The following is a 17,185-nucleotide window of genomic DNA, read 5'->3' as shown; positions in this document are numbered from 1 at the left end:
TAGTATTTGAGGTTAAGATTCTTTGGACTGGGCCGGAGAACATTTTTCCACGCAGTCAACTGAAAGTGCACATTCTGCCCTCTCAGAAGTCATCATTTGACCAAAAAAGACTCTTTCTCTCTTTTCACGTCTATAGGGTTCTGATGCTGAAACTGCTGGATTTTGTACTCACCACCAGATGGGATAGCCTCCAAGCACCCGTGAGCTGGACAACCACACAGTCATGAAATATCCAATCAGATACAAATCCATGAGGTAAGCCTTGTGTGAGAGGGTAAATGGATCAATACATGTAGAACTCCCAGCAGGCAATGAAGAAGAGTTTCCAGGAAGAGAGGCTTAAGGGCAGCTTGATTGAGAAGATTAAAAATGATATTGAAAAAAAACTTCCTCCTGTTTTCCCCCTTTCTTAGAGTCGGGCCAGGAAAGTGTGTCTGTCTCCTAGTAGTTAAGAGAATAAGTGTCTCTTACACACATGCACACACGCTCCTACCCGTCCTCTTCTTCCCTCCCTCTCTCTGAGGTTCTTCCCTAAGGTAGATATCTTTTCCCTCTCTCTCTCTACTTTTTTCTCCCTCAGGATGCCTCATCCAAAGGCCCAATATTAAAGGGGGGTAAGGAGAGGAGAGAAGGGAGGCGGGGGTGAGGTTTGGAGATGTCAGCTGGCAAGCCAATCACAGAAGATGGCCTTAGGTTACGAAAAAAAAAATTATTATTCGTTCCCATCTGTCAATCACACGCCACCCCCTGGTAATGTGGAAAAGAAAGGAAAGAGTGAAAAGAGAGAGGGAGGGAGGGAAATGAGAGAGAGGGAGGGACACACAGAGAAGGTAGAGTAGAGTTGTTACTCAACTTGTTTCATCTGTGATCATTGAAAAAAATTCCCCAAAGTGGCTGCAGGTAGTTAAAGGGACGAAGGCCAGCTCCTCTGCAGAAGCCTCTGGGTTCACACATGCTGTTGACACATTGATTTTTAGGGGTTGTGCCCTGACTAATTGATCCGGATATACGCTCATACACCACACTCACACATGCATTGAAGTAGGGTTGGGCAATCTATCGAGTTTTTAAGATAAATTGACATATTTTCAAACAAGATGTAGGGTTTAGGGATTCGATGAAGACGATATCGCTGATAACAATATCATTTATGCTGATACTGGTTCTAAAAAGAAGTGCTAGTCCTAATGCTCAATTTAAAGATTTTTTTTTTTAAAAGGACCGATTATAGATAATCTATTGGAAATGTTTTGCCTAAATTATTTAATTTATTAACATTATTGAAGCAGCTTTTACCTTCTTGGTAAAAATTTGATAAGATTGATACTCATTTGATACCACAGTAAAAAAATAGAAATTCTAGACACCCAATATTGGGTAATTTGTTGTTTTTTATAAAGAAAATTGCAGGGAATTTACACCATATTCTCCCAATTGCACAATTACATTGGCAACATTTGGAAGTGTATCATAACGCAATTTGTTGAATGTTGCCAGTGTTCATTTTAGAACATGCTCCCCCTCTCTTTGTTATAAATATGACTAAGGATTGTAACTTTTCTATGCTTTTTAATACCACCAGTCATTCATATAATGGAAGTTGTATCATTTTTAGACTGTTTAAGACCTTTGCATCCTTAACATAGGGAAATGTTGCCAATTTTTTGTGCAATTCCGGCAGGATGTATGATTTTGTCTGCAAATTTTAACAACAAACATTTACCAGGATTGGTCGCCAGTCTTTGGTTTTGTGGTATCAAACAGGTTTCGATTTTGTTTGATTTTTCCATAATCCTACCAAAGTTAATAATTTTGGTCTTATAACAAAAATATCAGAATATACATCATGTATCGCTGTTTAGCTGAAAAATATGCAGATAGGATTTTCAGTCTGCATCGCCCAGCCCTACGTCAAAACAAGCCAAATCTTTGTCCAACTCACGGGGATATTTACAGTGAATTTTCTAAATTGTTGTCCGCCCACCCCAACAGGGGAGGACATAAAAAGAGCCACAATAAAGCCATAAACTGCTGTGGTGGCTTGGCTAGGCATGCAGGGGTTATATGCTTCAGCGGCCCAAAGGCGACACATTTTACATCAATACTATTGTCATTCTGATGGGGCTGTGGGGCGAGCAGCCATGGGACAAGGGAGGAGGAGGGGAGGACAGAGGGAGTGAGATAGAGAGTGAAGGAGGAGGGTGGGACACTTGTGATGGACTTAGCCTGAAGTAACCACGCATTTGATTCACACACAAGGAAACTGATCAGGGTGAATGCAAACAGGACACCTGGTGGAGATCAAACACAGCCGGTTGTAGTGATGGCAATCTCTTTAAGAAGTTTGGTCTCAAAGGATTATCAACTGGTAATCGTGAAAAGATAAACACCAAACACGTAAGCACAACTCAAGGTGTTGTGGTTACTTGCAAAATTAGTTTAGTTTAATTCAGTTGCAAGGTATAATAAAGGGAAACTTTTGACAGGGGAGGTTAGAAGCCTCAAAAAGCTTAAAAGATGCCTCTCCTCTGATAATAATGAGTTAATTTCCCAGTTGGGGATCAATAAAGTACGCCTATGAATCTGATCTATTCTAGGTAGCTATGTAAATAAGATGAAAAGAAGAAGCACAGCATAGAGATGTGTGTTTACAAGATGCAAACCTTTTCAGTAATATTCAATAAATCTGATCTTTTTCCTTTTGAATCTGTGACCTTTTTGAATGCTTTTGAAATGGTGATATTGTAAATGCTGCTCATAGAGAATTAGGTGGCTTATTCTGAGAGATGGCTCTCTATATTCCAACGACTTTGACTATGACTCCTAAGAAGTTGATGTATTGGACTTTTTAATTATTTCAGTATCTCCTTTTTGCATGTTTTTTGTTACAAAATATTGTAAAATTGAATTTGTTTATATTGAACGAGAGTTTCTTTATCTGAAACCACCCATAAATAAATGAAAGATGATGCTACTTGAATCTTTGCACCTAAATTTACATGAAAAGCAGCTGCATGTTATTGACAAATAACAGGGTGTAATGCATTATCACAGAGCTTTGGTAGATCATTCAAATTTTTCAGAAACAAGAGAGGACCAGGTGCCTGTTCAGTTTAGTTGGTTGAGGCTGGAGTCCTTGATGCACAGGTTGCAGGATTGAATAATGATCCTGATGCTGTTGGTGCATATCTTCCCCCATTCTCTCTGCCCATATTTCCTGCCTCTTTTCAGTTTCCTTTTAAAATAGAAGCAAAAAAAACCCCAAATTCTTAAAAAAAAGCAACAACACAGAAAGAACATGGGACCAAGAATAGAACCCTGAGGCTCCCCATACAATGGCTAGTATATAAATTTCACTGCCAGTGGGCTCTCAATCAGAAAAGAAAAGGAAAGGATTTGTTTGAGAAATTATGTTTTTACTTAACAGTAAACCACTGTTTTCATTTTATGGGGGAATTTCACGTAATATGGGAGAAAAGCTGTTAAAAGTGGGCTTCGTGGTCATGCTGCTAGCTACTCACAAAGCATTTTGGGATCATTCACAACTAAACAGATTGTTTCAACTGCTCCACTGGACTTGGCAATGTCTAGTGGGACCACACCATTAAGAAGGTCAGGGGTTGCACAGTTAACCACAGAGAATAATCATAGTCCATCACAAGGAAGCAGCACAAAGCAGCTGCATGTACAGGATGTTCTTATCCAACAATTTAACACCACAGAACAAGCTTTAATTTAAGGTCAGCCAGTTTGATGTGTATTTTTTGCACTCTGTCTCTTACAAACTGTTGAAATTAGAGAGGGCGTGCAGTCATAGAATTTTGTGTCAAGATTTCAGGTTATTTTAGTTGGAATTGTTGAGATTTTCCTCCTGTCACCTGCAAATTAACCCAAAAAAAGATTTTTTAGTTGAACTTTCAAACTAAATTTGAAGACTTTCTAGAAACAATCATTTTAAAATGTGAGTTAACACTTATTAAAAGCACAAGTACAAGTCATTAGACCAGATGGGTGACATGATAGATTTCACAACAGATTTTGAGTTTGCAGCCATATGGAAGCCAGCTTTTCGAGATCTGTTTCCAAGAAAGAAAGGTCATAAATGGTTCAGTGACACAGTGAAAGATGTTTTATTGATTCCATTTTGATTTAATATTGTAGCAATGAAAAAATGAATGAAATAGCAGCAGTGGCCTTTAGAGGGTAAATATCGCTTATACTTGGGCTGGACGATGTGGCAAAGAACATGATCAGTTGTATTTTCTATTTTGATTATTAGGAATATTTATCACTTTAAAAAGTTTGATAATCATGTCAGTATGAAGACTTAAAAAATGCAATCTTATCGACTGTGGCTCAGCAGGTAGTCAGTTGTCTCTCAACCAGGAAGTTGCGGGTTTGATCTCCAGCTGCCACAGTCACATGTCAGTGTGAATACTGACAGTCACTTTTCATAGCTACCTTCACAATCAGTATGTGAATGTGCAAGTGAGACCTGTGGTGTAAAAATGCTTTGAATAGTCAGATAGCTAGAAAAGTGCTGTTCAAGCTGAAGACAATTTACCATAAAGGAATTAAAAAAGCACTTTTCTTCTTAAAATCCAGTGCTTTTTGAACAGTCTTTTCCTGTCACAAGACAAATCAAAGGGCTTCAGGCTAAGCTGAAAGAGTTGGCTCAGATTTAATCAAGGCTTATCAGTGTTCATCTTTCAATGAGGTATTGACCAGGAGCCTATTATCCACAGAGGTCTAAAAATAAAATATGTAAATCTTAAAAAATTAGTGTTACTCCAGCACTCTTTAGCAGTACTTATTGGCCTTGTAGGCTGCAAGACAAGCTACTAAGTGTAGCTCAGCCTGTGTGTCCAGATTAAGCTTCCCAAAACTCTTCATCTATTTAAAAGAATTAAGGGAAAAAAGGATGCATCGCCGACTAAATGATGAAAGTCATCAGCTGACTAAATGATGAAAGTTAAGCCCTCAGTTGTTGGCACCAGGATGACTTGTTGGTTAAACTGATAATTGATATATTTTTTATCAATTCAGGCCCATACTCACAAACACACATCCTATCTGGACTGTAACACAGCTGCCGACCAGTAGTAGCCGCTGTACGCAAGTTAAAGGGAACATATTATACATAAATCCCTTTTTCAGGCTTTTCAAACAAAGATATGTGCCCCTGGCCTGCCCACTATCCCCTCAAGTACCAGGACCCCCCCCCTTTCAGAAATTGTGTGCTAAAACAAGCCATTCTCCAATTTTCCCCTCATGATATCATGTGAGGAGTTCGCACCGCCCCCAGGATCGGTTGGCCCTCCCTGCTTGGAAGAACGTTCCGCCCTCCTCTCCTGATTCTCCTCTGAGAGGAGAATCAGGAGGGCCACATCCATCAACCCACATCCATTTCCCGAGAGGAAATGCTCGGTAACATTTAAAGCCACAGACACAGAAACGGCTTGTTCTGAGCAGGGCGGAAACAGGCTTTTTTAGACATACAATAATCCAATACTGGGGTGTTTTTGTAGCAACAGACTTCACAGGCATGACCAATATAAACTTGTCTTAAAAGGGTAAAATATGTCCCCTTTAATGGCTATAGCCATGCTGCCATAGTGCTGTGCAATCCAGATGTAAGCAAACACTTTGAACCCACAGCATCTCATAGGATAGCATGCTTTGGTGGTCTTCTTTAAAATATTTTGTGGCTTGTTTGCCTTTGTTGGATTAATAGGACAGAGGACAGAGTCTGAAACAGCAATGAGAGAGTGGGAAATGACATGCGGTTAAAGAGCCACAGGCCAGACTTGAACCTGAACCGCCTGGGTACATGAGGCAGAGCCCTAACCACCAGGCCATCCGAGTCCGTGCTTTGGCAGTAAATTGTTGCACATAGGCAGTGTCAGGTTATACTCATGTATAAGCACTTGTCTGGAGAAACGAGTAACCACATTCAGCACAGGTGTGTGGACGTTAGCTTAGAAGAAAGAATCAAAGGCCAACAGTGCTAGCACTGTTTACATTAGCCACACTGAGCAAACCAATTTCACATTGTTGACTGCTGATGCTGTGGTTCTGTGTTAAATTACTAAAGCTCAATCTGACTGTTTTCTGAGTATTTCTTAAATACTAGGCAAGGCAGCTAAATGCAATTTATGTTTAACAATATATGTAATTATTTGAAATAGTAAGAAACATAGTTTTGTGTCATTTAAATGAACTGGTGTTGTCACATTTATTTTTACTATGCTGTTAAATCCGTTCTAATGTGAAAGAAATGTCAACGGTTTATTATGTTATTCACATGAATTCTACTACTTTCTTTTATTAGGCTCAATTTATTGTTCAGGGTTGGGGATGCACTGATTGTAAGTATCAGGGCTGATATTGATGTATATTATGTTTTTTTGTGGTGTAGTACTCCCACAATGCTAACATTTTGTCTTAGGTTTGAACATGAAAACACAAGAGTCTGTCCAACAGGTTACATCTCCTACCCAGTAATAAATCTCTGAGCTAAATTAGCAGCTGGTTGATTGCAAAAGGCTGTTGTTTGCCAGTATTGATATTAAATGATGCATCTCTTGCCATAGAAAAGACTTATGGTTGCTGCGATAATTTACAGGTGGCTCTTATGTCACCCTGTAATGCCAAGTTTGCCCTAGTCATGTCACTCTTGTACTTGTGTTGTGACCATTTCATGACTTTGAATGTTGTGGTAGTATTTAGATGCATGCAAAGCATGCTTGCTGCTGTTCCCTCTGATGTGTGTGTAGCTGGGGGCCGTGCTCTTTCTACTTAGGACCTCCAGGGCACGAGGGAGCCTGGAAGACTGAAGGGGCTGGAAGGTCGCTCAGCAGGGGCTGGGAGCGTGCACTCTGCAGAGAGAAGGCTGAGTGCCCACTGCGGGGAGAGAGCCCAGTGACCACAGTCTGGAGGTCAGCAGTGGAGTGCCCCCCTTCACCCGCCCCTTCTGTTTTATTCCTCCATAACAAAGAAGATGGGGAAACAGGCAGTGACTGAGCAGCACTCGACCTACCGCTCTGTTTGAGAGGAGAGAGAGGGGGGTTCCCGGAGTCTCTAAATGTGACAATAATTGATAGATGTCTTTGTGAAACTTCTATGAGGCTTGCTCTCTAGCCAGTCATGGTGGGGAGTCTTCTCCATTCCACCAATAAAGATGACTTTTCAATGCCTCCACTCAAGCTGCGGTATGTCACAGCCGTGCTGACAATGAGGCAGGTCTGTTTTCAATCACCAACATTGTAGCGTGTTACGGCATCGCCAGAAATGTGCCTAGCTCAGCTCAGGGATTTGGATGACAGTAACTCTGTAGGAGCGATAGACGGTGTGTAGGGCCAGCGATGGATGGGGGGAATGTGACAGGGCTTTAATTTATGAGCACAGGCAGAGGAATCAGTCTGCGGTTTGCATCTGAACAACATTGAAACCACGTTTCCCAGGTTCAGGCCACAAGTGCAACGCGAACTGTCTGGGAAAGGCAGCAGCAGCAGCCATTAAGGTCAAGATTGTGGCAGCTTGATCTTGAAATGAGTTGTGACTCCACACCACTTGTGCTGCTGTTTTTGAGTGGTGGTGTTTTGTTCGAACCTCTGCAAAGGAAGGCCTGGGTCTGTGTCTGCATCAGTAGGTGCTCAGAAGGGGGAGGCACACACAGGTCCCCTACCGGGCCCGTTTCTACGGTGACCTGAGAAAGGCCGTAACCAGGTCCGGCTCTTTCTCAGGCCTAATCAGCGTATTACCACAAAGAGGGACATGTGTTAGCCCCCCCCCCCCCACCTCTCTACCCTCCTCACTCAATCCGACCAGCATGGCTGGACACAGGCAGCCAATAAAACCAGGATTAGGAGGGTATCTACACACACTGGGCTGTAACGAAAAAGTTTCTGAACACGCCCAATCCCGCCCTGCTCCCTTAACAAACTTCTTTTCAGCATTCTTCTCCGTGTCCCGTTTCTTCCATCTTTCACTTTATTTCGCTTGCTCTCGTGTTTATATCCTTCCTTTTTGCTCTCCCTTTCAGAGCCCTCACCCTCTAAGCTCTTCACACAATGGGACATCCAGAAATTACTCATTTTGCTGGAGCAGCTCAGCAAAGTCCTAATGCCACTCCCAATGCCACCCCCAAAACTGCAGATATGTGCTTTTTTGCTGCCCTAATAGTGAAATATAGTCCACTGCAGCAGCAAAGTTTTATATATTTTTATATATTTTTTTTTTCATATTTTATATTTTTGCCATTAAATTGCAATGTTGGTGCTAGGAAATATTGCTTAACATATTAATTTCATAATGGGTACATAAAACTTCCAAAAAGCACAATGTTTAATGAGATTTATATAATTGGAGGCTTTTTTATACTTCTGCTTTTAGACAAAAGTTAGAGAATAAATCCATAAAAAGTATTGCTATATTGAATAGAGCTGTCAAGATAAATTGCAGTTGATTAAGGTCCACATTTTTTTTCTGATCTCAGTTAATTGTATGTGTTATTGTCCTTTTGAGCAGACTTTGGTTAAAACAGTGTCGAATTCCTTCAAGACTCATAATGTCAGTGTCTCTCTGCAGCCACAGTGAGGTGAACTAGCTTACCACGGCTCCATAATGTCTCATATATACCCAACATAGGTAGACTGTTTTTATGAGCCAGTCAGAGCAACAAGACAAAATGAGGCAATAGGTATTCGCAACTCCAGTGAGTAATGTGAGCTTGGCAGGCAGGTGCTGTTGTAATTAACCATTGGTAGAGCTTGTTGATGGATCAAACTCATGCAGAGGCCAGTAGGGAGAAGCGAGAAGAGAGGAGAAAGGAAAACATCTTTTCTGTCATGGAAGGCTTACAGTGTGGCTGCCGCTGTAGCTACATCTGAACTAATTGCTATGCCTGCAGCCACTGTATATACCAATTCATAGTACAACTAAACCCGCCTGTAGCTACTGCCTTGTTCTCCTCAAATGGTGCTGATTGAAACCACTTTCGGTTCGGCACAAATTATGTAGATTGGAGCTTTGCAAGATGGATTTGTCTTATGACACACTGCAAAGTCTTCGGTTTTGCAAGATTGGGTCAGAAGAAGAGTGAAAACATCTTATATGTCAAAAAAAGTGTTTGGTGCAGCTCTTTTGCTATTATTTTAAACAAGAAATACGGCCCTTTGGTAAAACATCCGCTATACTATAGCTACAGTTAGGCTGATCACTACATCGGTGGCAGCCATTGCTACCAGCAATGGCTTCCAGTACAACTAAACTCCTGTGAATGCTACTTACTCATTCACTAATTAGTCTGGCCGCTTCTCTGACCTGGCATGAATGTTTCAAATTAAATCTTTGCAAGATGGATCTGCCTGATGACAGACATGGAGTCTAGCTAATCTGTCTGCTATGCAAAGTATTTTGACAGTCCTGATATTAAATCATAACCTCTGTATCTGATGCATATCATAATGCGAAATTCCTGCAATATAGCTATATTTGGATGGACAGCTTGAAGCCTTTTTTAAATGTTTGCCTAAATTCACCTTTCTCAACATAATAAACACAAAGGGAAAAAAAGCAAGAACCCAGGAACCTCTTCTGCCTCCATCTAAGAACTCATTTGTGGATTCATACCAGATAAGGATAATGACAATGTCCTGGTGTGCATGTGTTCTGTCGTGCAGGAAGTGATTTGCGTTTACTGTCATGATTCGTCTGGGGAATTTTGGAAGTCATATGTCTCTTGATGGCTGAGACTGTGCTACCACATCCCCTTGGAGTCCTTGCTAATGTGTCCTGGAAATAGATGGGTGTTAGAGATAATATCAACGCCTTTGTCAGGCCTTTTTCAGACTGTGGACAAAGACGACAAGAACTCTTCCCCCAAATAAACCTTTTTCATTAGAGCAGCAAACACTTCATCCGTTGGGCTGTATGTGAGCCGCTCAGCAAGGTCCCACAGGGAAGAGCCTAAACCCTCAGCGGTCTTCAGCCGGACACTGAGGCGGTCTAATTAAAGGGCACTTAAGCCCCACAATGTGCGGCAGCGCAGGTTGGAGTTGGTGGGGGTCCCCGGTGAGAGGGACAGGATTCATGGCACTCGTAAACAAGGGAGTCCAGGACAGAGGGACAGAAGAGGGCTCAGTGCCAGAGACTTTGTTCACACAAGATGAAGAGTCAACAGCCTCCCCATCCCTCACCCCTCCTTAGCCATCCCCCCTAATAACCACCTTCTTCAGAGGAGCTGCAAACACAATGCCATCCCACTCCCCTCCTCTTGCTCTCAATCACTGTTGGGACAATGAGGGGAACCCCCCCACCCCACCAACACCATCCTTCTGCCCCTCCCCGACCCCCAAACAGACACTTCTTTTATTGAAATTCTTTGGTGTTCTAATCCTCAGCTTCCTCCAGGGGCAATAATGGACTCCCTGCGTCAGCCTTTTCCAGCGAGGATATCATCCAAGCCTGCCTGGGTCACAAGTCCACCCCTACTATTGGAGGGAGCTTCCCTGGCAGTGTCATTCCTGTCACATCCAGCCCATCTACAGGCTGAACAAGCCTCAGCACCATTGACCTTGAAAACACTTTGTGTGATTGCAATACTTTACATTTTAGAACAACCCTAGCACTGCAGAGGAGGCAATGGGAACTGTTTGCAGAGTTAACTAACTTTGGGAACATTTTTAACGATTCCCCCCAGAAACATTTGGACAAATCTACCCACATTCATGTTAATTCATGTACCACCCACATTCAGAACTTGGGCTTTTTGAGTGCTGATTGTGCTCAAAATTAGCATGATTGTGAAATAAAACTGTCATCAGATGTCAACGTGAAAGGAGAAGAATGCTAGTTACAGAAATAATCAGAATCAGGAATACTTTATTAACCCCCAGGGTGAAATCAGGTTGCCACAGTTGTTCTTACTCACGATATAGCAGTTAGAAATATAGAAACGGAAGCAGATATATGGAATAAAATAAGAAATATAAGCAATAAGTTCAAGCATGAAAAAGTACTGAAGTTAATGCACGGTTTGTTGCACATTATGCTTAACAAAAGACACTGGTAATCAGTTCAGTTATCCTGTGTAAAATGCTTTACATCTTCGTAGACGATAGTCTAAAATTTCCTTGCCAAACCCATTATGTTAATGCTGTCTTTGTCATTAAAACAAATGAGAGCCTTTAGAGTACAAAACAGCACAAATATAAAACTCTGAAATGACCTTTAAGGTAAACCAAAACTTCTCAAAACCAGTTTAAAGAAAGTGTCATATTTTTAGCTGTCCTAGAGGTGAGTTGTTGAATTTGTGTCGGATTGCACTGCAATCACAGCAACTTGTTTTATCTAATTTTAATTGCACCCACCAATATATGCACGCAGTTTTTTTTTAAAGAAGCTTTCTGCCATTAAACATTGACCTTCCTGTCTTGTGCAGTGTATCAAAGGGGCTGACAATGTTGATTAGGTGTTGCTATTTAAATATAGTTGCAAGCTTTACTTCTCTATTACACCTGTCGTATTGACTACTGCATAGTGATGAGGTGAAGTTTTCCTCTGAAGGTGCCTCACAGTGTAGACTCCATTGAGAAGGGAGCCAGCTCTGAGTGTGTTGATGGTGACATCTGCTGGTCACACACAATCAGAAGCTCTCTACATGCAGTACATGAAGTGCATTGTAAATGCAAAACCATTAGCCTGTAAACAGGAAGAGAACTTTAGTTATAACTAAGAAGTAATTTAGATGTTCTGTGGGGAATACTGTCAGTAATTATGAAAGTGTTATAACCCAAACTAAGAGTTGTTTGTTTACATTTTTTCATTTTAAATGGTCTTAATGGGAGAAAATCTTGGATTTTAAATCCATTTTGGTTCTTAAAATAGGAGCAGAATATGTATCAGGTACACTTTTATTGCCCCCTCGGGGAATAACCATACATTTAATAATAAGACAGAACAATCAGCAACAATCCACAAGTACATGGAGTAGCACATACCAATAAAAAAACAGTAACTACAGGTATTGCACATACATGCAAATAAATGTAGCCTATATATTAAAAACCAATGAAAAGTCCGGAATTGTTTTAAATATCTGAAAGTTAGTTGTTTACCTAGATTTTTCAGGTGAATCAGGTCTAGAATAATTATTAAGAGGTATTTCTGACTCCTCCTTGTCAAGAAAGCATGCAAAGCAGTGTTCTACGGTGGCATTTTTAAGTCAAATTACGACATTTATTCATTAATCAATCCAGAACAGTCAAGGTGACCTGAGGCAGAGTCTGGTATGAGGACCCCCAACACTGCCCCCCTGATCACCATCACCCCAAAATATTTATTATTACTCATACAAAATGATCTTAAAGTAACTGAAAAAATATTATTATGATGATAATAAATACCATGTATTTGCAATTTGTAATCTAGCCTGAGATAGTTGCATACAAAAGATGTAGTTTTGTAGTCACAACTATAGGCATCATTAAGGATTATTTCCATCCGTCTTTTCCTCAAAATAAAACTCACATAAATCATCATTTTGCCCCCTTAAACCCCCCACACACCCTGTACCCCTACCCTTCCCTCACACACACACAATAGCTCATCTTCTTTCTTTTCCTCACTGTGTTTCTGCTTCAGTGTTATCATCTGTAGCCTTTCTTTTACTAAATCACCTTTAAATATACGTTTAACTCCTGATAAGAATCAGCGTGGGAACTTTACAGAGTTTATTCATAAATTCACAAACTAAACAATAGTAGATGTTGACATTTGTTTGCTGACTTTGCCATGCTGGATGCTTTTACAATATTTATGCTTGTGCTGCTTGTTCGTGAGTTGTACCCTGGTCAGTCCCAACCCAAACATTGAAAGTTTTTTTTTTTAAGGAAAATAAAATAAATTCCTTATCATTCTGAAAAAAAACATTACTTCACTGGCTAAGAATGACATGTTCTCTATTATATTAATGTCAAAGTTCATACACATGTGAAGTATTGGATTTGAATTTCTGTCCTTGTTTTTCCTGAGTTGAATTTGTACTGATTTTTATCTTTTGTGTTATATCAGCAATATATGACGATAGCAGGAATACAATACATAGTTTTTCTTGAAAACAGCCCTCTTTAAAAAGGAAATACCAAAGTTTCATTTTAAATTTTCTGCTAGAAGCTGATGATGATGCAAATGTAAAAATACAGTGCTCTTACTCTGTGCACAAGTCCTGTTAGCTAAATCATATTACGTCTGAAAGGCTCAGCTAGACGTCCCGTGGGCATTATCCAAAGTGCTGAGAAATGTAGTCTGTGGAAGAACATATCTAAACATCTGTTAAATATGTGGTTGTGCAGAAATGGATATGACTGCGGGTCTTTGAAGCTTGGATTTTATCTCTGTCAGTAGTAGCACAAGGGTTTTTTTTACAGCAAGGATCAGATATCCACTCCTGCTTGGCTGAGTACACGTTTTCTATAAAGTAGAACCTGAAAGTTTGAAAAAAGATACAGAAGAGATTATTAATAACTATCTTAAATATTTAATGAAAATATTCAGGATTCATACAAGCTTGTTTTCAATGGGGATAAAATAACGTTTTCAAAATATTTAACCACCAGAATTCATCATCATTTGAATGATCATTGGAATAAAAAGGACATTCCATAGGACAGGCACGTAGAGGATTATTTAAAAAGTGCGCGGGACTTCTGTTTTTGTTGCTGTGGTATCGAAAAGGGCATCAATATCGACTGATATTTACTAGTGTAGTGTCAGAGTCTAACGTTCTGGTACAATGTTCTAATTGAGATGCTCTAAATAAACTATCAGTGTGTTTTTACACATCATTATGGATTATTTATGCTGCTTTTTTGACTCTCATGAAAAAAATTTAGTTACCTCGTCAGTGCTTCTGCTGCCATTGTAATCCACTCAGACCACCAAACTTTGTTTTCAGAGCCGTTAGCTAAAATGTCAATCTGGTATTCAAATCTGTGTTGAAGACAGCAGGATTAAAGCTAGTCAGCAAAAATGAGGTGACATAGCCTTAATTTATTGTGTTAAGTTAGGAACACATTAAGTCATGATCTAGACTCATTAAATAACTTCACTCATGGTGCAAATGTGTCTCACATTAAAAGCAACAACAATGTACCAGAAACATGAGCCAAACAACCCCAGCAGGGATTGCTGTAGTACAGGCAATATCCAAAGACAACTAAACACATCTACTATGCCCAAGGGCATGATGGGAACTCTGCCCACACGTCCATCCAGATCAGAAATCACGGTGGATGGAGCTTAGATCAGTTGAGTCTTCAGAGTTGAACTAAAACTGATGGATCAATACTGCAAGAGATAAAAGAAATGCTATCATGATGTGTTCAAACTAATTTCAAGAAATCTCCCACAAAAGTAAAAAAAAAAAAAAAAAAAAAAAAAAAAAGGTCAACATCCTTGTGGCACATTCCTGACATCAAAGAAGTTCCAATAGGAATGAATGGACTTCCTTTGACTTATCTCTGTAACCATGCTAATGTAGAAATGAGGCGCTAATTGACTGACCAATCACTAAAGAAGCCGATTAAACGAGACAAAACAACAAAATATGATGGGTATCAACAGCAACACAATAGGATTGGAGTACCCCTAGTGCCAATGCTGTGATACAGCAGCAGCCATACTCTTTTGTTCATTTGTTTGGATCTCAACCCACCATTTGCACATTTACTTATGTTGTTCATGCTACTACAAAAGCTTTAAGATAATTCAGGAGTCTCCATCCCAAACCAGGGTCTCTCAGTGTCATATATATGCAGATGACGTCTTGTTATTCTGACACTGCATGTGTAGGTGTCATAACCCCCCCCTCTCCTGAGGTTTGTATTCTCAGTGTCAAATATTTATCCATTGTTCCAGCTCCAGCAGTGATCTCACAGCTCTGTCATCCATGGTTCCCACCTGAACAGAGCTCTAGGTTTACACCGCTAACACAGCCACAGCACCAGGGGCTATGAACATATGAGAGAGTCCACTGTCAGTCAGCCAAACCTGTTCGCTGACACTGATCACAGAGGTACCACAGAAACAGTGGGTGTCACGTAACACGGCATGCAAGTCGAACACAGTTGACCTCTTTGGCCTGAAGCTACTGTGAGACTAAATTAGTATTAGGGCTTATCTTGGGGACCAAGAACATGACACTGTTGATCTTTGATTTAAAGACAAGAGGAGCAGCCTCATCAGTCTTTTTTTCTTTGCCTCCAGCAAGGTCTCCACTCACCTTGAGTACATAAGTAGTCAAGGGCCTCCTTTTGTACTCAGGTACAGTGAATCAGAGAGACATCAGAGCCATTGGCTGTTTGAATTACACAGAAATGACTAACTCAAGTGAATTTGAATTATATCTGAAGAACCATATATTAAACATACACATGGTCTTATATAGTGGGTCTATCTGATTTGTTTTAAACTTTGCTTGTTTTTTATCAATGGGCTTGGCTTTGTTGGGAACGTATTTTTATGTTTATCTTAACCATTCCCCAAATGTTTCAGTGAAACTCTTTCAGAAAACCTGGACAATTAAGATTTCCCCCAAAATTACATTAGGCTTATCAGGTGCTAAGGTTTTACCATGGGGCCCAACTTGCCATGACTAGGGGCTAAACAAGGGAGAGTCAGGCTTGGTACATGCTGACACTTGTATTGTTCAGCAGCCAAGGTCAACCTCCACAGTATCTCATTTGTCAGGGTCTTTTTACCCCTGGGAAAACTGCTGGTGGTTTTTAGGCCCTTGGGACATCTACTTCAGTACCAGGGCCTTGTGGCAACACTACTATGCCCAGATGGTACACTAGGCCATGCTAACTTGGTCACATCCACCCCTGACTCTGCCTTAAAGCTGTGGAATATATTTTTTACGACAGATTATTTTCCCATGCCCCTGGTGATATGCAAGGACATCCAGAGCACTGTCAGGGTTGTGTAAGTCCTCCATCTCGCCTGGTGGTGTCCACAGTTGTATTTCCTTCTGGATCAGGTGGTTTACTTACCCAGTCTGTGCCCTCATTTTTGGCCTAAACATGCATAAAATAGTGAACAGTACTGTATATTGTGTCACTTTCCCTAAAATTTTCATGAAAATTCTAGAAAATTTCAATACCCTTATTTTTATACATGTATGAACTTCCTTCGTGCTATGCAGGTCTCAATGCAAACATGAATCAAAACTGGAGCAATGGTTGTTGCACAGTGAGAATGTATTTAACAGACTTTTTTATATATATAAAGGGTTCTGATTAAAGAAGTAGCAAATGCTTTCTTTTCAACACTGTGAACAAATTTTGTCTTAATCATTCAAGAGTATGTGTACATTTGTTATGTGCTGTCAACTTAACTCAATAAAAAATTTTTCACAAAAATCTAAATCCCCCCAAAATTCAAAACAAATTCCCCAAAAGAACAATAAATTTCCTAAATTTATGTGAAAATGCCTGAAAATGTCCAAATAAATTTCCCCAAACATCTGGATAAATTTCCCAAATTCCCATGAATTCCCAAAATGGAAAAAAATCATAGCAACGTTCCCCCCCGACTCTTATAGTGACACTCTCTGATATATATATATATATATATATATATATATATATATATATATATATATATATATATATATACCCAAAATGTCCATGAAAATACTAAACAATTTTCAAGCAGATCATCCGAAATATCCAAACATATACACTCAAATTTCAAACATATATACTCAAATTTCATGAAAATGTATGAACATTTCCCTGCAAGTTCTTCCAACATTTCAAGCAAATAATTCAAACTTCAGTGAACATTAGCGTTGGGTTTTTAATCAGATTTTATATTGCACTGCAATATATTCTACTGCAGAAATAACAGATGGTACATTATTTATTTGATCTTAAATGTGTTTTAAATCATGCAAATGTTCAGGTGTCATTTTCTGGAATTATTTGCAACAATCTTACTTTCCTTTTTTATATTTGCATTTTTTTTCATTTGAAAATTAGAGACTTAAAATCAAAATCTCCTTCAATACAACGATTCACACTGAATTTGCATTTGGTCAAAATATTTGCAATTAGATATATTTTTTCAAAATTGTTCAGGTTTGGTTCAATCTTCCAAATATTATTTGTTAAAATATCGAATG

The 17,185-nt window shown here is 39.7% G+C and overlaps 1 protein-coding gene across 1 annotated transcript in view; it reads right to left on the bottom strand.

Annotated features, from left to right (window-relative positions):
* The window catches only part of wnt3 (wingless-type MMTV integration site family, member 3), a 42,121-nt gene extending 41,869 nt beyond the window's left edge, over window positions 1–252 (bottom strand). The window contains exon 1 of the mRNA XM_041815767.1: window positions 173–252. Within this exon, the coding sequence (XP_041671701.1) occupies window positions 173–252 (80 nt within the window). The remainder of the gene's footprint in view (window positions 1–172) is intronic.
* Between the last annotated feature and the right edge of the window lie 16,933 nt (window positions 253–17,185).

The sequence above is a fragment of the Cheilinus undulatus genome, linkage group 20 (genome assembly GCF_018320785.1).
Source record: "Cheilinus undulatus linkage group 20, ASM1832078v1, whole genome shotgun sequence".
Taxonomy (NCBI): Eukaryota; Metazoa; Chordata; class Actinopteri; order Labriformes; family Labridae; genus Cheilinus; species Cheilinus undulatus.
Note: the sequence above shows the minus strand (reverse complement) of the source record. Positions and strands in the feature narration are given on the sequence as shown.